Source organism: Lepisosteus platostomus, chromosome 11 (assembly GCF_059453375.1).
Source record: "Lepisosteus platostomus isolate fLepPlt1 chromosome 11, fLepPlt1.hap1, whole genome shotgun sequence".
NCBI lineage: Eukaryota > Metazoa > Chordata > Actinopteri > Semionotiformes > Lepisosteidae > Lepisosteus > Lepisosteus platostomus.
Genome location: NC_142621.1, coordinates 9,364,818 through 9,389,319, shown reverse-complemented (window position 1 = coordinate 9,389,319; position 24,502 = coordinate 9,364,818). Strand labels below are relative to the sequence as shown.

Here is a 24,502-nt window from a genome sequence, read left to right as displayed (position 1 = left end):
CATTGAAGTAAGCGATGCCGTCCACCAACACCCGTAACACCACGTCTCCAGGGAAATTCACGGCTGTGGAAACTGTCAATCTCAGCAGATAGGGACATATTAAAAATTGGGGACAATGCACCTTCTCTCCATAAATCTATTCTTTTGGTGCTGGTGTAATAAGAAAATTTTCTGAGACGATAAATGCAATCAATGCAGTATGGCTGACAGCTATGACCTATAAGCCTCACAATTGTTTTTTATTTTTTTTTGTTGTTTTTTTTTATGAATAATTTTAACAAGCAATCTCTGACCTTCACTTTTTTTGTGGCATGCATTCAAATCAGCTTGGCCCTATTTTCTCCAAAGCTGTAAGAATGTTGCACTTCAGGCAAATGAAGTGTGTGGAATAACAGGGCACAGTGACCCTGGAGTCTGTCATGTGTTGACAAAAGTAATAATGGAAATAATCGTTCCTGGCACAAAACAACATCCTGTGCTATAGACTAACAGTAACCAGCATTGTGAACAGAGGAAAAGCACTAAACTCTTTTGTGTTTAAATTAAATACATCTGAGAAACAGCACTTAGGCTGTAATTTATTTTAAAACCATACCACCTTGTTCACATTCAACTTTGATCTGCAAAGAGGTTGTAAAGTACATAATATTGTAATAAAGATTTCAACAGAGCCAGAGCTTTGATCTGCAGTGCAGTATGTTTCTACACTGTCACATCACTAATGCTAGAAAACACAATACAACATTACGGTTCCTTTTAACTGCCCTTTCAGGTGTAATATGCTGACCTTGCAAAAGCAATCCTTTGATACTTCCTCATGTTATCCTGTTTTCAAAATGTTTTATTTTTCAACAAAATGTACCAAAACGAGAAAAAAAAACAATCTCTACAGAATTTAAAATACCAATAAAGGCAATAGCTCAGATGTATTGTAAAAGCCATGCTCTAGGGCATGATAAAGGCATGCATTTAAAGCTAATGCATCCAGCACAAAACTTATTTTATGAGCAAAGCAAGGTCGGACGAAATCTCACCTTCAACTGAGTTGTTTCAAAAACCAAAATTTCAATTTGTCAAAACAAATTGTAATAAGTATGTATTTATTAAGAAGAAAAAAGGTTTTGATTGCTTTCACTGTCTAACCAGAATTATTTAGGTTTACAAAGTTTAAATCCAGTAGATCATGCTCTACTGTATATTAACAATTAATACAAAACTGGAAAGCTATTTCCAAAAGTGAAAAAGCGGCCTATTTAGGTTACAGTTATATGTTCATTTAGTTTTAAACTTTTAAATCATGTGTTCCTATACAGAATGTACTTCAAGAAATCCTTAGACAGCATTGTAATGAGGTAGAAATGATTCTAAACATTGACATATTCCTCTTTACCGGAAAGGATATGATGTTATTAACTATTGGATTGAAAATTGAGGATTGACTGTTTCCATCTCTAGGGCAACAATAATTAATCATACGTTTTTAAATAAAAAGAGCATGATAAACTTAATGAATATTTAGCCAGTATTAATGAGCATGATCAAACAACATAACTTGGGATAAATCTATATTTTAATTTTTTTAATCAAAGTTTACACTGAAATTAATAAGATTTTTAATTACTCTGAACAATTGCTGATCTTTAGCACATTAAAGTTAAAAAGAGTTCAAATGTAAATATATTGAGTCCTACTGTATGTCTTTATAGTGGTCACGTTTAATTAAATATTTCTGCTTCAGAAACAGAACCAATAATTGATAACCAATAATCAGCACCAGGCAAATGTGGAAGGAAAGCAAACTTACATGTTGTGGGAAATCTGTTTTCAGTTCAGTTATACTCTGGCACCAATATGCAGCTGTCTTTTCACTGATGAGCTCAATATTGAGGAAAGAGCCTTGTCCAGGACCAAAGACATGGCCTGAGGTAGTTCCACGTACAATTCTAGGAGAAACATTGGTGACCAAGTCCTGTGAAAAAGTAAGAAAAAAAACTTTAATCTTTGCAATATGCTGAACAACGTGCTGCAGATTCCTTTTCCTTTTTCTGAATTCAAAATGATCTCATTACAGTATATACTGTACCTTATTATCTACAAAGCTTCAAATGTAAATACCACTGCTTGGTTATTAAGTGTAGTTCTCTGTCAAGGTAATGAAACCCTCGAACTGGGCAAATATTACTAATATATTGTAGTTTGATAAAACAGTATAAAGAGAAAATCATCATCCTATTTTTATTTACTGTACATGACATGAACCCAATAACTATTTTATTAGGAACTATGAAGCTAAGCAAAGTTCATATTTTATTACATCTGAAGGAACATTATTTTCAATATAAGCCAGGGAAAATATGATATAGAAAGAGAAAATTAATTAAATAAGCAAATTACTGTATGAAATAAGTGGAGAATTAATGTTTCAGTTTAAATATGTCTTTCACATCAGTGAGCAGGACGTTCACCTGTGAAAATGGTAAAACTCTCATCCTATAACAGTGAAACAGTCTGTATTTTGTGAAAAAAAGACAACAGAAATTGTTGGCAAATGTTTCCTTGTCAGAAATCCTGCCAGTTCATGGTAATATCCACTAGTAATTACATTCTTTTGATGTTTAAATTACAAAGATCTTTCCATGTACAGCTACAGTATAGTACAAACACATTAGGAAATGAAAGCCAGAAAAAAAGCTTAATGTTTTACAAACCTTATAATGGTTCTGGGAAAGTAAAAAAAAAGGCTATTCCAGTAAAAGTAAAGACTCCTGTAACCCTGCAAGGGATACATTTTCTGCCTGTGCCATTCAGGTCCATTTTATCTGACATAATAATATTTATATATTAAATATTGGTATTCTTTTGAAAGCAACAGATCCCATCAGGAAAGGAAGTAGATAAGTTAAAAAATATTATACTGTACATTCTAATCCCTAGTTATTTTTAAAGGTAACATTTTTTACACTTTAATATTAAAGCATGTATTAATACATTATATAAATTAAATCTTCCTCTGACAACTTGAAATATTTTTTTTCATGTTTAAATTGTTCAGAAAGATGTACGCTAAAGATGTAGTGACATTTTTGGTCTTCTCTTATATGATAAAACCATGGGCCATTAGTATATAGTAATTAAGAACAATTTGCATATTTTAATTAAGAACTACCCCATACAAAACAATTAAGATAATAGCATACTAACTCGATTTCATAACATTTGGACATTTTTCCAACTAGCTAGACAAGAAACCTTAATTAGCACTAATTAGGCCTAATCTGCATACATTTGATAAGGCATACCATTGCCACAATATAAGATTATTTATCCCTTAATCTGCCAAATGCTACTGTTCTAGGGATAAAGGAGGGTTTCACACTCCAAGTGAATTTTCTATGATTTCACATTTCTGTCACTGTCACATCTGCTATCTTCTTAGTCAATGCCACAGTAGGTTTAAACTGTCTTAAGAATGTTCTTGTATCCACAGGGTAATATATCAAGAGTTTAATTCCACTTTTAAGAAATCATTTAAGTGGGAAGAAAGGTACTAGTATTATGAAAGAAAATATGTCACAGAATATTTAAAAGTTAGCTTTGGTAAAAGAGCTATTAATAACATAAATACACAAAATGGAGGCACATTTTATTGTAACCATGGTTTCATCATGAAACATGGATTGTTTGGTGGTTTATCAATAAGAAATGACAAGTGGTTAGCTCACTTTTCTGATTATAAGGGCTTGCTGGGAAATGCATTTTCAAAGCATTTGAAATATTCCTGTAAAAAAGTCACGTAAAAGATCAGCTTTCACAGGATGTTAAATTTAAGAGATAACATAGTGTTATGTAAGCTTCACAGTATGCTGAGAAAAACTACATAATTTTTATATGTATCTTTTACATTTGTACATTTCCTGAAAAGACAAAAAAGGTGTTGCAAACTAAAGTACAAAGGTATTTAACATTGTACATTGGAATTTAACTGGTATAAAATCAGATTTCGATTATAAGTAGATGTTAAACACACCCATATTAAATATGAAGACTTGACATTCAGTCAATACAACCGAGAAAAGAGAACACCAACACCAAATATTTTTGTGGACTTTGTGGTAAATCATGCAGAACATTGCAGAGCAATTGCTGGAGTATTTAATAATTCCACTTCTTCTTGAGGATATTAATGTATTATGCAGCAATGACTTAAAAAATTCTATACCTAATACCAAAGCCAGAGAGCATGGTTGTTGTTCCATATCTCCAGTTAACTCACAATTCTGGTCTTTAATTATGAATTTTCTTTTTGTTGCAGATATTAACAGATACGGTCACTCAAAAAAATCAAGCTTTCACCATGTTCTAAGTACTGTACATTAGAAACTTCATTGAGCATGCAAGCATAATTGCACATTGGTTAGCATTCTTTTTAATAGCTCTACTAGCACATATTTGTACTTTTAATAAAAATGCGCATTTCTAGTCCTGCTGGAAATGTTTTACACAGGTAAAACAGAGGAACTGCACCTTTCAACCCTTAATAAACCACATGCCAGTTATCATTTAAAGATGTTTTGGAAAAATACTTTCACATTTGACATTAGCATCTTGTGCAATGTCCACCGAAAACATACTACAACTGAAAACATAGTATTAAGCATGGAGCAGGGATTACGGATTGAAATTCATAAATGGGAGGCTGTGGGATCACATCCTGTATGGAGCAAAGCTGTTGTACCTTTAAGAAAGATAATTCACTCAGTAAACAGTGCATCAGATTATTATTTGTTATCATTGTAACAAATTACAATTGAGCCACTTGGATAAAATAACCTGTAAAATAAAGTTAAATTAAAAAATACATATTAGGAATAAATGAGTCCATTTGGCATTGTCCACAACACTATACAGTATCACATCATTCTTTCGAGAGTTTTGCACCCCAGTTTCCAACCCTGGAAATTGCTCCTTATTCAGCATAGCCTTGCCAGCAGTTACAGATCTCATTGAATGTTCCACCACTTACAGTTATTTACATTCTAAACAATTAAAGAAATCTAGAAAACATATTTTTAAATATATACATTTTGAAATCTCATGTACCATTGCAGAAAATTAAAATATTTTTTTCTTAAGAAGTCTGTTTGATATGTTACATAACAGGAACACAAAATATGTCAATCTGGTACCTTGAAATAAGTTAGATATTTCTGTCTCCTGAATAGCTCTTGGAATATGATTCTGAATTGTGAAAAGAGACATAGCCCTTTTTAATAGACTTGAGGTACCCTCCAGTAAGACGACAATGGTGAATTGAAACAGGCATCCCAGGGGCTATAGGGCAAATATGCAAGTCTGTATTTAATGAAGTTGTGACCCAGGAACATTGAGCTCTTGGCATTATTTATTATCAGGACATTTCTGTACAAGAGTTTTAATATTAAACAACTGGAAACCATGAAATTGCCCAAAGGGACAGAAATGGCTTACTATAAAAACACAGGTGCCGCTCTCCGTAGCAAAAGATAAGGGCTTCTTGTATTTTGTGACACAAATAAATTGTATTCAGTAGAAATTGCCTTGCTAGACATGCACCACATATAAAAAGGATAGGTGCATTATTGTGCACATTTACAAATATTTTCATGGAAAGCAGGAGGTGGATTAAAATGTTCACACAGGAAATGAAGCATGCTTTTTATGTGGCCTTGGTACTATAGGAGTTACCCTTTCAAATCCTTTTCAACATAATGCCTATGAAGGACTTCCAGCTGTTAGTAAATAACACTATCCCCCAGTCCAATAACATGCTGTAACCTGTCAAAAAACAATCTTGCTCTATGCATTCTGTTTCACGCATGTTCAGATTTGGTAACAGCTACTTGTATGTTTTTAAGCTAACAGGGTTTTATCACGGCTGCACAGACCCTTAATCCTTCTATACAGCACATAACCTTTTGAAAGAGGACAGAGAAGATAAATAGCAATCAAATTTTGTGTATTATAGCACAGTACATACTGAGTCAGCCTCTGATTTGTTGACTTAAAGTCATATTTTAAGTAATTATTATACAACGGTTACACGGTTGTTGCTTCGTAGACCTTATCATACCAAATCCTTATTTAAATTTCACTACACTTCAAATTCCACTGAAGAACCACTATTTTTAAGCTGACACAGAAAATCATTCAGCTAGTATTATCTTCTTGACTACAACTGTCATTATCCTGTGAGGCTGAGGTTGGTGGCTATGAATGTTAAGTGAATAAATCTGCTTATTTCATTGTTAGTTTAAATGCATCTCATTTAAAAAAAAGTATGTTTGTCACATTTAAAGAGATGTGGCATTGTGGCTCCTTCTCATCTCCTCAGATGCTTCCCTTTTTTTCTCTTTCTGGTAAGGTCAAGTACATATAGAGGGATTGAGATAATCTCAAATACTCTGCCACAAGCTAGCGCTAACTCTACATCAAATGTTTTACTACTCTGAAGTAGAACTGAGTGTTTTCTATAATTCTGTTCTTTTGAAAGGCATACAGAATGCGCACGAAAAAAAAAATCCACCAGGCTTCTCTCTGTCTTGTAACTCTCCTCTAATAAGAGGTATAAATAAGGCTTGTGTTTTGTTTTGAATTTGGGAGGGATGAGATTAGTGACCTCCATTTTGATCAGCTTGTTTTAGATCCTTCACTTGGCATTTTGTGCAGTAGTAGAGTATTCTCAAATAATGGGTATTTTTTTTATTTTCAAGTGTTTCCCCAAGCAAGTGTAAATGAAAATAATCATGCACAAATGCAATCCTGAATTTTATTACATATTTTTACCACGTTCCAAATTGCCTTCCTTCTTTTTATTCTTCTCAAAACAGGCTCAGAAAAGTCCCTTAATCACCTGAAATTGTTACCTCTAAAGGATAAGGTATTACCTGCAATTATGTTTTGTTTCATCTTGTCTGTGTTAAAAATCTGATTACTATTTATTCTGTTTTGTTCCCAGTGGTTGTTTCTGCTAAGATGGTTAATTGCTATACTAATTAACTATTGAAGAAAAAAACAGCTTTGAAAAGAAAACCTTTCAGACCTCACTGTAAGGAAACCTGCAGAAGCAAAATGACATTGCAAAATCTTTTGAAACCAAGTAGGAGGAAGGTAGACACCACTTCTCAACTTTACTAGTCCATTCAACTTTCAACAAATTGTTCTCAGAACTCTGTCCAACAATCGCCATTAATTCTCACAATTCCTCACAATTCCATGCTGAAAAAAAGAAGAAAACAAACACAAGGTTTCAGCCGTGGAGCCTTCTTCAGGTATGACACAAGGACACATCAGCATGGAAAAAATCTATTACTTGTTCCTTTGCAGCCTACGCATGCTGACGCAGCTACCCACCTGAACTACAGTAGATAACTTATTAAATTTTGCTCAATTAAAGCTTTTCAATTAAAGCTCAATTGAGAGTTCAAACTGATTAAAACAGTGCTCTATTTCAACCATAACTCCTAAAGAATCAGATGGGAATTTTCTCAACATGGAGCACAGTAACTGAATGAAAAAGAATAGGAAATTGTATATTACCATAGATGGCATATAGTAACAGTTACAGCTTTTAGGTCTTCTGAGTTGGGTGACCCGTTTGGCTACCAGGAAAAATCTAGAAGCACTATAATTACATTACTTACAAAGTCGAGACATTAATCATTATAAATAGCCGTGACAGAAAAGTCGTAGGATTGCTGTTTCAGTTCTCTTCCACGGCCTGACCACCCAACTCATTGCTTATAAACAGTAACTTAAAAAAAAATGGCAGGACTGCAACTCTGGAGTTCTGAAGACAATTCATCTTTGTCCATGAAGTGCAGCACTAACACTTGGTATCCTATCATTTAATCCTGTATTTTATAGCACATGCCAGAGTGAAAGTGGGAGAATGTTGCTACCTCTGCGTGGATAACAAGATCTGCCTAACACTGTCTTTAATGGATCAAGAGAAAACCTTTACCAGCACATAAGACTCTCCAGAGTTTAAAAATGAATTACCTGTATTTTCAGTGACAGACAGCATTTATGACATATTAAAAAGCTGCATATTTCACAATATAACAGTTTAATTTAGTAATCTTTTATCTACACTTATTGTGGAATATACTGTAATATGTCTTTCTCTATTAAATCCCTTTTTTTGCTGCAGTGAGCATGCAGATATTTCCAGAGATCCCACCAATATTAAGGGTTAATTTTGATAGCTATCAATTCTTCAAAGAAAGACTGTCTTCCCACATATCAGGGGCAATTTTATTAAATTAAAACAATATTTTTGCTCCCCACTCAGACTATGTTTAGACGACACAAGACTCTAGAGTCTCACCTACCTCTTTTTTAAACAGGGAAAATGTTTTGCAGATAGACAAAAATAATCATAAAGAAAACTGCAAAACACATCCTCAGCCTTAGATGACTCAGTCAAAATTTCTGTAAATAAATTCATTTTGTCTTCAAATTACTTTGGGATGTTTTAGTTTATGTTGTTTAAGTCTTTATCTTTATCCTCCTGTTGAGAATATGCTTTGAACTCAGAAGCTACTCTTCTACATTTTAAAGTCATCAAACCAGAAAGCTATTTTTTTTGGGGGGTTGAATAAAAATCTTAGCAGCTTTGCTACAGTGGCATTTGTTGTCAGGGCTCTAATTAGGCTGTAGTCCATGAGGACCTGGGTCAGCAGTTTCATGTGGCTGGTTTACACTGAGCTGATAATACCACCTTTGTTAAAATTCCACGTGAGACACAGAGAGCCACAAGGCCAAGAGATCAGCTGTTATACTCAACAAGAAGCCAACAGTGTGAGTCTGTTCAATCTAAGTGTGCAGTTCAAGAGTGTCCCAACACAGATGCACACTGTATATAATATTAAAAAAAGAATGCAGGTCACATTCAGACTTTTTGGGTTGAGTTCCACTTCATATACATGCTTAATAAGATTTTTGGAGAGCCTTCTATATTAGCAATACAAAACAGAGAAAGCCTTGTCCAATGCAGCTGAAAATATTCTGACAAATACCGCACAACCACCAGGCAAAAATGAAAGATGAACGCGCAAACTAATTTAGTCTCCCTTAAGCCTTCAAAGCAAATTAGGTTTGGTGCATGTGAATTGTATATAAAAGTCTATGTGTAAGGATTTATTCTTACTGATGTTAGTTTAGATTTCTGACAAAGATAACCTCACCCCTCTTAATCCTCTCTCTATAGCTGTGACTTATAAATCTAAGCAACCTTGAATCCACAACCACATCTAACCAACAAATCTACACACTGGAATTTAGCCTTGATAAACCATTTGACAACTCTCTTGTACAGTGAAAGCGCTCTGGAACACAATGTGAACTAGCCTTGAATTTCAATGGCCTGGCTCTGAATTATTTCTTTGGAAGGCATACAATCCTTTTAGAGACCTTCACTTTAAATTTGAATAGGAGGCACAGTGCAAAGCACAACAAAGCAAATTCACCTCTAGTGAAAAACAATGGATTTTATTTTATTAAACATTGTTTGGTTAGAGCAGAATTCAAAGACCAAGTGATAATGTGCTGTATCACTACTTCAAATCAGACAAAATATCCAAGTAATGCTCGTGTCTGCATCAAGGGCCAATGAATGATGACAAACCAATATTTTTTTTCAGATACCTATATACCTATGATGCCACACAAAGAGTTAATAGAAAATGTCTGTTTTTTAATGACATATTAATCTGTATTGTATAATAACACTGAATACATTTTTCATGCAGTAAGTGTTCTGTTATTGTAAATGTAAACCTTATTTAAACACCATGAATGTATATTTTTGTATAGATATCTTTTGTGAATGTATATAAAGTTTCAGATTGACAGCAATAAGGGAAATTACATATTTATATATAAAGAGAATATTTATACTTTATGTTCATGAAAACAATGAAAGTTGTACAGTACATAGTCTACTGAAACTTTGATATTGCTCTGCCTCCTATATGTAGTACCAAAGACATGTAAACACATCAGGTGATACAGAAATCAGGTATTAAAGATAAAGCAAGTATAATTTAAAAAATCGGAAAACAAATACTAGCACAATTAAAGAGTGAGAGTTAAAAATAACATTACAGAAATCTGAAATAGGGATACAGTAGGAGCTAAACCATGTACAAAAAAGTGAAGAGGAATTCAAAGTGTGCATCCAATGATCAAAATTCAGTATAAATCTAACAGAAAAGTCAACCAAACTAGCTTCCCTTTTACAAAGGCCATCTAAATTACATTTTACTCCATGTATATGCTTTCTAATATGCAAGGATTGGAAAAGATACAGTATATACAGTATCAGGGACCTCCTGCAATAGTAACTAATGTGCATGAATTCCGTCAAATAATATTGTGGAGGAAATTTTAAAAAGCTCCAGCTAATACCCCACCCCAAAAGGAGTTAATGCATTACTGTCAAAGCAAAGGATATTAAGCTCATGTGATAAATGATGAAGGATATTGTATGTCAGTTTGGTCATTAGTCCTTCACATCGCTTTTCTAATCTACAACTTAATAAAGAAAAACTACTGCTATAGCAATTGACATTCCTTGGACTAAAGCAAACAGAGAGAAACTGCTTGTTTTTAATACCAATTATTACCATAGGTAATCTCATCCCACATCCCCAGACTGACAGAATCCTTTTTGAAATACGGTTTCAATATTCTAAAGAAATCAATAATTTAAACCACAGGTTGAAAATTTTAACTGCTCCTCCTGAATACTCTCATTTTTCAAAATGAAAATGCTAATGACACTAAAGGGAAAAAGCTTCTGCCTGAAGACATGGTCGATGTCAAGCATAGGTTGCCTGACAATTCAGCCTTAATCTCCCTTTTCCTCACCTGTAACAAGTAGACACTTTCAAAAACTCTTAACAACTTACAATACACTGCCATTTCCCACAGACAAAGTTGCCATGCTTACCTTGAAAAATATTGAAGGAAAAATAATTGGGGTTTTGCCAGATGTTTTAAAACAAAAGAAAGATCTTATAATTATGTCTTCTTAAATGACAAAAAATTGCAAAGTTCTTCAATTCAGTAATGAACTTATTCCTTCACTATTTAAAGCTACTGCATTGGAAGGCTAAGCTGTCAACGCCCTGACTTTACTTTTTTTTTTAAAACAACCTCATTTCCCATTACTGCGGTGAAGTTCAATTACATTGTGGCTCCCAAGAAAATAAAGAAATGAAGTGTAATAGTATTCAACAGCATAATGGTGCACTGTCATGTATGTACTACTAAATATGCTCACATTAATATTGGACAAAAACATTTGCCATTAAGGCTTTCATTCATTATAAGGCTCTGCATGGCTTGGCAGCTCAATACCTGACTGAGACACCATAATCCTACTCCCCATATTGCAACCTTCACTCTTCTAATTCTGATCTCCCCCAAGCCTATCTACACTCTATGGGTGCCTTCTCCTGTTATGGCCCAAAGCTCCTGAACTCTATCCTCAAGGAAATCAGAGAGTCTCTTTCCCCAATGTCTTTCAAATCTAGACTTAAAACCTTACATTTTATTTAACTGGTTCTGATTTACTGTATACCCGTCTGCTCCAGCTGTATTCCATATCCCCATCAACGTTCTCCCCTCATTGTGTATTTTCATTGTGTAAACAGTGTATTGTATACTTTTTGTTGTTATTCTGTAAAACACTTTGAGAAGCCACCTTTAAAGGCACTATATAAAGTGTATTATTCTCATTTTTTATTTGTAAATTAAATTCCACAAGAAAACTTGGCAAGTTTTATTCATCACCAGAGAAATGTACTGAATAGCTCTAACAACTCACCAAGTGGTTTTGTGGGTGATGAAGTCTAATATGTAATATAGTACTGTACTTATTCTTACTACAAAATAAAGCCCATACATAAGAAAAATGGAATACATTTTGATCAAGACTCACTTTAATGAAAAAAATCTGAAAAGTGCATAGGGTAGTTTTCATAAATCAGTGTCAAGCGTGAAACCTGTTATGGCAGCACAGTCCATACAGTATCAGCTCATTACTCAAATTAGTGTCTGAATAAATGTCTGAGTTACCCTTTTTCTCTTCTGCGGAAGATTATTTCCTGGACAGTACTAAGTGCATTTACTATAATACTTCAAGAATTATCATTAATTTAGTGTACATATAGAAAATAAACTCAAACATTGCTCAAACATTTCAGGTAAATTCAAAACGACAGATGAATATGGAATTCTTCTGAATGTCTACTTTGAAATGGGATCACAGGAGAACATGATGCTGATTCACAATTTCACCTATTTGTGAAACTAACCAATGTTAAGCTACAGAAAGTCTCAAACATTGTACAATTTGTAGTGTCCTACCTTTCTTGTTCTAGTTACTGTTGTAAAGGCATGCATGGAATGTTCCAGTATGTCTGCATTTAGATACAAATTAATATAAATTTTCAAGATAGTCAGGATAGATAAATATTTGTATTATTCCACTTTTTCAACCACAGACACACTTACAAGTAAATTAAGGTTACTTAAAAGAGATGACTAGGCTATTAAAGCTCTTCTTCTGCCTGTTTAAGTAGATGAATATTTTAACCCACTATGAAAAATAGTGGTAATTATTGTATGTGATAATCACAGCTACAGTATAGCTTTAGGAAAAAAGTTTGAGACTGATGTGGAATTAACGCTTTTAATACTTCTTTTCCTTCAAGGGAAAACAATTTTAAAGAATGACAATGCATGAAAAAAACCTTCTACTAAACAGTATATACAGTATACTATAAACTGTATTTATTAATACATAAGATATATAATGCATCAGATCAAATCTGATCAAGTTAAAATGTCTTAATATGTACTTACATATTCATATAATAAACATTTTATTTTGTTACACATGCCAGGAAACCATTTCATACTGTATATAAGTAATAGCAAGTTCTGTCTTTGAATACAATTCTCTAAATCTGTGTATTGAATAGTGCATTCAAACAGCCCCAGCAGGATGGCTGCAGTGCTTGAAGAGGTCACAATTGTATGAATATCTTTCCATAGAATTAAGAAAAATATAAACTTGCTTGCCTTGTTTTCATTGTAAATACACAAAGATAGATGATTCTGCTGCATGTAGAGACCTCATCCCATTTTCAGGGCACAACACATAAAAGTTAGACACTGTGAATGTCCTTTCAGAAAGAATGGTTGAAGTCAATAATAACCTGTTTGATTTCACATGCTAAACCTTTTTTTTTTCAGGGCAGATATAGTAAAGAGAATATGATTACTAAAACTGCATTCTGTTTGTGTTTCTTAACTTTTAATTTTTAACTTGCGATAAGGAAGTAGAACATTTCTTCTCCGGTTAGTAGTCCTATGTAGTGCTCTCTTACTGTGCTGCAGCAATTTCTGGGCCAACAGATCACAATATCGGGAACAAACTTATTCTCTTCTTTCTTTGATGTGCTGCCCATACACCCCTCGAAAAAAACACAGACAAACAAACAAACTGGATTTATGGATGTTGAGGAAACAACACAGATTCTGAGCCACACTTTATCTATCTTCTCAGTCATGCAAGGTAGTCATCGCCGCTTTGATCTTCCAATTAATTGAATAGATTTAAATATTGTAAACATGTAACTGGAGCTAATGAGGCTAGAATATTTAACTTTTTTATTTGGCAGCAAAAACACAACTTTCACTAATTTGCTTGTTAAATAGAAGTTACTGGACTGTGACTGACACGTTACATGCCAAATATTTTTCACATTTCCAAGCCACATCTTTCCAATTTAGTTGAAAACCAAGCAAGGAATGACCTCCTACTAGAAAGAACTTAGTCCTATTGCAATAAAATATTGATTGTTGTGGCATCTGTATTTCTCATATTTACAAAAACAAAAAACAGGGCGTTGAGCAGACATCAACTCATTCAAACACATCAATTATAACTATTCTATTCATAAAAATGTTAAAAAGACTCATTTTAAAATGTTAAAAGACTCAGTTAATGTCCTCTTAGTCCTGTAGATCACACCTTTCAGTTTTGCTGTAGCTTCAAGGGGAGTTTTTTGAAAAACTGAAAAATGGTTACGAATTTGAAATGGTAGAATACAGCACAGGCATTAAGAAACATAACTCTGGAAGTCCACTAGAGATGAGTTTTAGTAGCTAAAATTTAAATATTAAACTAAGCAAGCACTATATTGATATATACTGTATATATATGTATATTAATTTGTGCAATTTTAAAAAACCTTTGCTTACACTGTCATCTCTCATCGTCATCTTTTATTTCTCATGTATCACGTACTCAGAAATACATTACATTTTCAAAACTGCTATTCTCACAATATAAAATTTAGTACCATTTAGTCTGGGATTTTGACTGTTATATCTAAGATTTCATTCATCCATTCTTCTCTTTTGTGACAGTGCAGCGTTACGGATGTTGGATTACATCTACACAAAATCACCTTTATTATATCATTTTTAAAAACAAAAAATAGCACAGAAATGGAATTCTTCTGTTAATTATCTAGTATCTTTCCTTGTGTAAGCCTTCATCAATATATAATCTATGGTGTTCTGCTCTCTGCTAAAACCAAAACCAGGCAGAGAAGCAGAATTAGCATAATCAATAGAAAAAAGAAATAAGCCATTTTTATAAGGAAACTGTGAAAAACCATGCACAGATGTACATAGTTCCTTCATCCTATAAATGACCTGCTATTCAGTATCTAAGATCACAACATGCTGGACCTCTATAACTGCAAAACCACCTCTATTATAGGTCAGAAGACTGAAGCTAGTAGAAGCAAAATGTTTCAAATTTGAATTCCAGCTTGCTAACTGCCTTGAGATGTGGGTACAGAACGAAACCTCCCGTACATATGACAAGTACTTTGTTTGCAGTGCATCCTGATTCTGTCAGACATACTGCCATGGCGCTTCCCAGAGTCATGTTCTCTGCCAGTCACTGCCAGTTTGGCAATTACACAAGCTGCTTCCCAGGCACCCGACTAAAATTCCACAAGACTGCTGTGCAAGCTTACCCTAATTAACCATCAGCTTAATTAGACAATTTACTGTGTAATTAGCAGGCAATTAGTCAACACCTCTCAGATCTTACTGACTGCTTTGACAGCCCTGCCTTCTATACACATTTGGAGTCAAAACCAAGTATAATTATTTTATTCCTAAATCTCCATGTATAAAAAGGCACCTGGACACATCAATGAATAATAAATGTAACAAAGTAATAATGGACAATACAGTTTTTTATTTGAAATCTATTGTGTACATTTTGTTCACCTCAACGTTACAGGCATGCTTTGTTCTTTTCTTGCTGCTTTGCTAGTTGCATTTCCTATGCAACACACTCAACAAGCAACAATGAACAATACAGTATGTGTGAACTAGACATTTCCTAATCCAATTATTTAGAAAATATAGGGATTCATAATATTTTAATATTTTATATGCACTACATAGTGGTCATGTAGAACATTTTTCAAAGATATAGTAACTGCAGTCGCTTTTAATTATACATACACATGTTCATAAATAATAGATCCATATATTTAAAGTAAATCCATATATATATGCATATAATAAATAAATACAAGTAATAGAGACAATGCTGGAAGATTCTTTATCTCTTAAAAAAACAAGTTGCCGATGTCTCATGGGACACAACAAAAAGCTGTTTAGTAATCCATTCCAGTCATCAGACCATTGAAAACAAGGCTGGCGAATAAGGAAGTCCTTCTAAATGAGTTTTTAGGCATGTAGCGATTGCAAAGAAGGCAATTTGATTTCATTTCGCATTAAGTTAAGTAAACAGTTGTGAACAATGTTGTCTATTGAATTTGTTGTCCAAAGATCTCAACAAGTTGGACTTCAGTTCTGCCGAACTGCATCTATCAGTTGTCTAATCCCAAAAAAAAGCTAATTGTTTCAGATCAGTAAGTACCTTTGAGCTGTGAATAAAAAAAGAAGAACTCCTGTATCTATCACACGTTAGTTTTTGCAGATCAATAAGTGGAACATGTTTTTATGTGGGTTATATTTACACTGAAATGTCTTTGTCTCCCCTTGAAATGTGATGCACAGCAATGTTTGCAATACATTTTGTTTGTTTTTGTGTGTTTGTTTGGAGCAAATGCAAGTTGGGGTCTTTGTTATTCTGCTGGTACTGTATACAGGGGTCCTGTCTGTTAACTGATAGACAGAGAAACAAGTGGCAGGTGATACAGTAATTGGGTGGGTACATTAGAAAAAAAAACACTTTGTGATTCTAGTATTTATATATAATCTACATCCTAGTTTTTTTTAAAAAAACAACTGTCACATGCATTGTCTTCCTCCTGCCCAAGCACAGCAATTTCTCAGCAAGCCCATACTTCCAGCTTGCTCTGTCAGAGTCATTTAACAGGTCTTTCATATCACTCTTGCACTTATGGAAATCTACAAGTATGATTTCAAGTCTCTTACAACTTCTGCCTGTTGGCAGGTGGAAACAAGGCATTAGGTTTGCTAGGTAACGAGAGACCAAAGACTGACACAAGATCTCTCTTCCTTGTCATATCGGACTCGGCCTCAGTCATGGTACTCAAACCTCAACTGAAAACCTGTTTGTCTGATCTTGCATGGCGTCTTTGACTCATCAATTACTTTTATAGTATACTATTTCACTATACAGCACATTAGTGTTGTTAATTTGAAAAAAAAATGAGGTGAAGGGAAAACTGAAATAAAAGTTAAGGAAACATACCTTCATACCATCCTGAAATTCAATTTAGAAATTGTAGCAAAATAAGCATACATTTTTCAAGGCCTTTCAGGATTAAAATAATAGTAGGGATTCAAAGATAAAGTATTGCAAGAAAATGATAACCATCTCTTTGTTGACTTGTTTCTTGTATTAAAAATAATGTGTTAAAGGCAATATTGAGCCTTGTTCCTTACTTATTATCTTTTAATTGTTGTCTAGATGTTGCTTTAGTTCCTTTAAGTCAAGTATATCAGTTGTATTGAACACAAATTGAGTGGAATGGGATTTAGTTTAGTTGTCACTGGGTCACTGGACCCATAGTTTTTAAAAAAAAATACATTAGCTTATGTTTTGATAATGTTAAATCTTTTAAAAATAGAACGTATGCTTGATACAATCACATAAATATGAAGAGAACTGCAAAAGCAGACTGAAATCTTTGTTGTTACTGAATTATCTACCCCACCCCCTTTAAAATATATTGGCATTGCTTACTTACGATACAACTGCGTTACTAATTAGCACAGCAAGATTTACAGAATCATGCAGAGTCTGCAGACGTTACTTACAAATTAACTGTTGCACATCTATGATACAAAACTTCAGGAAAAGTATTTAAATAATTCTACACTATTCACATTAAGGATTGTAAGACAAAATGCATAAAATTAGGTGCATTCCTATTCTAATTCTGTTTGTTTAGACATTACAAAAAACATTTCTTTTACTACATCTTGATGGTTCATAAAGCCATTTGGGGATTACAAAGTCGTATTATTTTTTTGTTTGTTTGTGAATTTGGTTTCCTTATCTGGCAGATGGATAAATTTAAATGAAGAATGTGTGAAGCCTGCATTAAAATTCACAAACTTAAAGTAATTTATTATTCCCTCCTCAGCTGTTCTCAGGAGCGACAGCCTGCATATTAGAAGAATATGTATTACAATGCATAACTTTTCTGGTTGATATCATGAATTGATTTCATGATTACTAAGTTCTTAATTTAAGTGAACATTGCGAAAAAAAGTTCACAGAAGAATGGCTGCAGAGTTCATTTTTGAAAATACAATAAGGTAACTAAAGAGTTCATTTAAATAATAAAAGAGCAATTTGAGTTTTGTGGTTGTACTAACCAACTTAAAATCTCTGCATAAAGAATGGAAGTATGTTTTTTTACAGGAATGTTTATCCATGCATTTCCAGTTAGTACACAAACTGTGCAAACTTGAGAGGATATCATGGTGTGTTTATTGTTCTATTCTTTCACAAAAATGTGTAGAAAACCTTGGTGGAAATGAATCATTTGCATGGTATACTTTCTCTAAAATACAACTTACTGGACATACTGTACCTCTGCATAGAACACTGTTCAACTTGTCTATGACATTGGTATGGATAAAGTGTTTTAGACTCATTAACAATTAAAGATGTAATTTTTTTTTTTTTACTTTTATGTTGTAAACCAAAGGTCTTTCCAAGGCACACAGCACAGTGATTAATCTCAAACTTATCAGTCACAGTGCTAATTGGGCCCCAGTGGCATGATCTATCAAAGATTCCCTGGTTTTTCTGGTTCAGTGTGCTGTACTAAAATAGATCTTTAGGCTTTCTAATTAACCAGGGGGAGTCTAAATTTATCAATCACAGATTCAACTGTCTAGTATCTTGTTTGGTGTTAACAAAAGTACAAACAGCAGACTTTTTTTTAAAGTGCTCTACCTAGCTGAAGACTTTCCTTATATGGCATATTTCCCCTTTAAACATTTTCCCTTTAAACAGCTCAACACAAGAAGTACACAGTATATTTTTGCTGAGGTTCACTAATTACAATTACTGATAGCACAGTTTATCAGTTCACCCTTAAGAACATTTTTAGTCACCATATGTATAAACTAATTACTTATTCTGCATGCATTCTTTTTCGTCCAGACAGAGCACAGAAAGATTTTCATATCCACAGAAAATCCACTATGCATCTTGAATACTATCAATACTACGCTATGGTAATGTGTTGATAGGAGTATGGTACCAGTGAACAGGATATTAAAAAGAAGTCCCTCATGTTTAAGTATAATGATAGCAGAATGCAGTCTGTTCATTCATATTGACATTAAGAACTTATTTATCTATCTCCCTAAAGAAAGCTCCATACAGTCTTTCACACAGAGCACACAATAAAGAATAATATGATTTCTGTTTACTGAGATATCAGCTGGTATTTCACTGCAAGCTGACAGCCTTTCGCTGCAACAGTATATTAGACCCCAATCTGGCAGCTACAAATGTCAAGAGTAAAGAAGGAAAAAAGCAAGCTAGAAGCACACGTACAAAATTCCTAAAAAAGAAACAAAGTTCACATAAACATATTTGAGCCCAAATCAGTGCAATATTCAGCTGTCAATCTAAGTGCTCAGCCAGGGAGCAATGGTGTCTGCAGGATGGGATAATAAAATTTCAAGCAGATGTTCAGGCAGGGTACTAATTCTCATTGAACTCCCTTGGTAAGCACTTAATTTCTCCATCGTATGCAAGCAAAGCAAATTGCACTTCATCAAAACTGTATTCTAAAATGTTAATATTTCATATTAGAGCTTACATTTTTTTTCTTGCACAGCCTTTTGTCATTGTATATTATATTGCGTGAAATGCTGAGGTTCTCACAGTCCTTCAGAATGCAACGGGTTTTCTTATCATACAGGAAGAGATAAATATCTTTGTTTCTGTTTTTATGTAGAAATACACTACACACTGATTAATGTCTTTTTTAATATTATGAGAAAAAATAGATGACCTTTTAGATTAGAAATGGAAGCTGTCCATTAAAAAGGTTATGGATTTCATTTAGGTATGCATCATCAAACTGTTCATGCTGTCTGTGCATTAAACATTAAATTTCTCTGCAAAAGTTGTTCAACAATCAAAATCTAGCTTCAAGCTTGCTAGCTACAGGTCAAGTTAAATTATTCTCCAAGATGATTTACTGTTATGAAGACACTACGCAGAATCCTGTAACAGTCAGTATAGAAACTGCTGTTACTATTCAGAACAAAGGGTGTTCTTTAAACAAACCATTTTCATCTCTAGCTTCACTAATCAAGGGATGCCAGTGAGCACAGAACAAACAGATGTTGCTGATTAATTTTCACATCACTGGAATTAAAACTTAAATTAAAACAAAATATTTCTAATAAAGCTTAATAAACAATTCATGATTTTTTTTCTCAAGAACAAATGTTAAGTTTCCACTGAGGCTGATATTTTCTAGTCTATTAATAACAATTAAGTGAATTTATCCATTTTTTCCCCTCATTGACACAGAGATATCAAATTACCAAAGGTCTTGTGCTTATCTGCATTCATAAAAAAAGGTTCTATTGAAACCAGAATTCCATGAACGCATAAAACCTTCTTAGTCAACAGTACCTGAATAAGAATAATATAATGCAGAGGTCACTGGACTAAAAAGTTCTGTCCAATATTAAAATTACATTTATAATGGAATATTTGAAATTATTATACTGCTACTTCTACTGTACCAGTATATTTTCCTTATTTCATGATAGTTATAGCAGTTCTTCAAACAATATTTGTGAATATTCTGATCTGTAACACAAAAGCCAGGTGGGTGGTACTGTACAAAACAGTTGTGTAAAAAATCATTTGTCAGGTAAGGCATGAGAAAAGCATTATTTTTTTCCTGTTAAAGTAACAATTTATTTGGGATTTATTGTTCACATCAAAAGGGCTTAGACATGACTCTGTAGTCCGGGTTTGTGTTGAAGACAAATAATAGTGTTCCAACCTGTCGTTGTAATAACCTTAGAAGACTGATATCAAAGCCCAAAATAATCCCTTGCAGGGACAACTAACATAGAAGGGAAGGGATATTTCAAAAACAGGGACACTAAAACAAATTTATATTTCAAAATAAATCTAAAAAATCCGGCATTATTGCACAGTTCACATACATACACACTAGATGTCACCTAGTTTCATGTAGAATCAACTCTTTCACTCTTCAATGTTCAATAGTTATTGTCGCCCATGAATTGCTACTTCATAGCCCTTGGGTTTCTGATTCTGACTTGAGTGTCTTCTAAGTGGAGTTTACATGCTCTCCCTTTAACCATGTGGGCTTTCTCCACTGTCTGGCGATGCGGGCTGTTTAGGTAGACTGGTGTTTCTAAATTGCCCCATGTGTATGTGACATGCAATGCACTTGTGTGTTTCCCATGGTTTAGCTCCAACTTGTGCCCTCGGCCAGCTGTGGTAGACATTATCTCGGCCTTCTAAGGATGACACTTACTGCGAATGGATGCAGGCATGGATGCTTTTCAAAGAGAATCCTGCATTATAAATGTGCATCCAGCAATCTCAAATATTGAGAACAAGGAAATGAAAAGAAAGGAAGGCTTTCTACCATATGCATACAGTATATGCCCACTACTTTCAATTAGTATTAATCACACCTGCCCATCTGTATGTCATCACACGGGGGTGGGGTGAAGGCATGTATAAAAATTACCATCTGTTTTATCATGGCATTAAAGGCTGTTACCACCTCATTGTTCTTTTTTACTGATAATTAAAGAGCTTCATAAGATTTACTGGCATGGTTGTTGCATAATTGTGATTAAAGGCAATATTGTCAAAACGTCCCCTTTCTCTTATTTGCATACAGAGAAAAAGGTGATGTTGTGCAAATACCTTATTGACAGGGAAGATACCATATGCTATTTTGCTACTTCTTTGAATAATTGATGTACTTGCCATTATAATTTTGTTCATCAATAATAACGTACAAGGTTAATGGTGAAATCTGGGAGAAATGTTCATGTCTGATTGGTAATATGGGTATAAATTAACTAACTGACTGAGATAATTAAGGTTATTGTGTGATGAAAGATGGTTTATTAAATATTTCAACTCCATTTTCTTGACCTTTAAAGAGAAAAATAATCATTTTTCTATTCCCAATAATGATGCAAGGCAAAGACTTCAGCTCAACAAACAAAACAAACTGTCCATACTTATCTAAATTATTTGTCTAAAAATTGGGTTTAAATGACCAAGTGTGACCACCTCAATGAGGATTGTGCCAAATATCTTGTCTCCTGTTTTCACAAGATCCTCTCTGAGAATAATAACTTCTTGAGTGGAGAATTTTGTCTTCCTTTGCATGTCTGCTATATATATTTTTTTAATTCTACTAGCTTTACTGTCAGCTCCGTTGTCAGAATTTTATTTTTGTACTGCCTGATTAATTGGTTCCTTGACAGTTGCCATTTAATTTTTCATGTGCCAATATACAGTAACATACAGTAACCGTCACGTTATTTATCCTTACTGTGATTTTATGAATGAGGCAAAAATGTAAATGTTTTAATAGGGTGAAAATCACATACTATTTTTCCAAATAAAGGGATTAAAGCAATAGATCTCACAATTTTCTAATTCAACCAAATATGTCTTAACGAATAAACATCTTTGAGTTTTTTTATTCTGCACAAAGACAGAGTAGTCAAGCAATTTCCAACTAGGCAGGTATATTCAAATAAACATTGGATCCCCAACCACATATTTGAACACCTTTTCAAAATCTTCCACACTAATTAAATTGCAATTTCATCAACACAGAAAGTGCTTCAATACTGGGTCATGACTTCTAACCTTGGTTTAAATTTGGGCCATTACCCTGAATGACAACTGGGTGACCAATTAACTCCAAACTTAATATAATTCTAGCGGCAATACAATTAAAGTATAGCTTAAATGGGCAAACCAAGATGGTCACCTAATTGTTCTTCTGTTCTCTTATTAATACATACAAGATATGTCATATCTTTGGTGGAAAGTTTTAATTACAATATTATACACTACAGTTGTTCTCTTGTATAATACATCTGCTTGACCGTGGTTGAAATCTGAGTGTTGAAACTACTCGTGAATAAAAACTATGTAATTTATCATCTTCGATTCATCCTAGAAATTTTCCATTTGTCACCACCAATAATAATGAAACCTAACTGCAATAATGCTTCAGTAATTTATAGCAGAGACTTTTCTGCTTTGCTATAGTATCACATAACATTGGAAAGGTTTCAAAATTGCAGTTTTGTATTTATATTTACACTTTTTATAATGAAACCTCTATACAACCTTCCATTAAAAGAAAAACAATAAAATCATTTTCCAAGTTTGCTGTCAGCCTAATTCTACCTTGTTGAGGGAGAACGTCTTGGTGAGAGCAAATGCCCAGCCTTCTTCGAAAGCTCTCCGGATCATGGCTGTACTGGTTGTCGGTGGAGCACTTGCCAAACCAAAGGGATTCAGAAACTTCAGCCCAGCCATCTCAACACTGATGTCAACCAGGTCAATAGGGGTGTAGAACAGAGGAAGCTGGGGTTTACAGTCCACAGAACGGCCATGCAGTGACTGCAGATAGAGGGAGATTTAAATATGAACAATTTAGATTATGCAAACATTGTTTTAATGAGTATAAGAACAAAAACATTGCTTCATATCTGTTTACCATGGTAACATAATGAAAATTGTTAAGGAACACATTGTAATACCCCCATAAGGAAAGAAGTACAGTACATATATGTATAATAAATAAATTAAATTCATTGCTGTCTTTATTTTAGTTATTTATAATTACTGATAAGCGAAATGTAAAAGTATTATACCATGCAGACCTTATTCATAAGTGTGATACCAAATTGTAAAATCTTACCCTTCCTTTTTTTAAGTGCAGTGTAAGGAAAACACTTAAAGGTGATAAAGCTTTTACTAAACTTATGTTAACTAGTTATGACTTCAAGGTTACATTTTTAAAATAGAAAGTTTTGTACTTCTCCATTTTATTATATAAAAGATTAAAGATGAAGAGGATGTGTTCAATTGAAGGTTCAAGTGATCTTTGTGCAACTGTGGAATTAATCTGTAAATCATCCTGCAAATTGCTTGATTCATTTCCTCTTCCATAGTCCATTACTGTAAAAGCAAAGCAATCTGCTGTACTTCCTTTCTCTGTAGAAGTGGTAATTTAATCTACAAATAAACACTTAACTTTGCTTTCCACTGACCAGAACTACCTTCTGACAATTAACCTACAAATGAACCCATCCTGTCTCCTAAGCAGTGTGCTTTACAATATTCTTTCAGGCAATAGAGGGAATTGAAAAAAGGTCAAGAGGTTTGTCTGCAAAACTTGACAAGACAACCACATCTCAAGATTTCAACTGTGGGACTCCAGTAGACGCCAATTTGCTAAGGGGGGTGGGGGTGGTGGCTTCAATCCATACAAGTGCAGTAGCCTCTGTAATTTTGAACAGCAGTGTCGCATACATTTTTGTACTCACATAAAATTACAAAGACAAGGAGGTGCAACAGAAAAATTCAGAACAAACAGATATATCATACATCAGTAACAAAATCTACAAGACCTCTGATGTAATAGAAAGAACAAAAGGTGAATCTGATCTCATTACAGTATGTCCAAAACACATGGTCTCTTACGTCTTTTGATTATATCTGGAGAAAAGATTACAGTTTAGATTAAAGATAAATAAAATACAAATACAATTTAAATGAAAATGTGTTTCACCTCCACAAAAAACTGAACAAAAATGGTTTAAAGTATAAAATATTGTTGACGTACAATGTAATGCTATCATA

At 33.7% G+C, this 24,502-nt stretch overlaps 1 protein-coding gene across 1 annotated transcript in view; it reads right to left on the bottom strand.

Annotated features, from left to right (window-relative positions):
* LOC148651954 (dihydropyrimidine dehydrogenase [NADP(+)]-like) overlaps positions 1–24,502 on the bottom strand; it is a 200,380-nt gene that overhangs the window by 75,048 nt on the left and 100,830 nt on the right. The window contains exons 13-14 of the mRNA XM_088598326.1: positions 23,042–23,257; positions 1,805–1,969 (exon numbers count right to left, since the gene is read on the bottom strand). Of these exons, the coding sequence (XP_088454452.1) occupies positions 1,805–1,969; positions 23,042–23,257 (381 nt within the window). The remainder of the gene's footprint in view (positions 1–1,804; positions 1,970–23,041; positions 23,258–24,502) is intronic.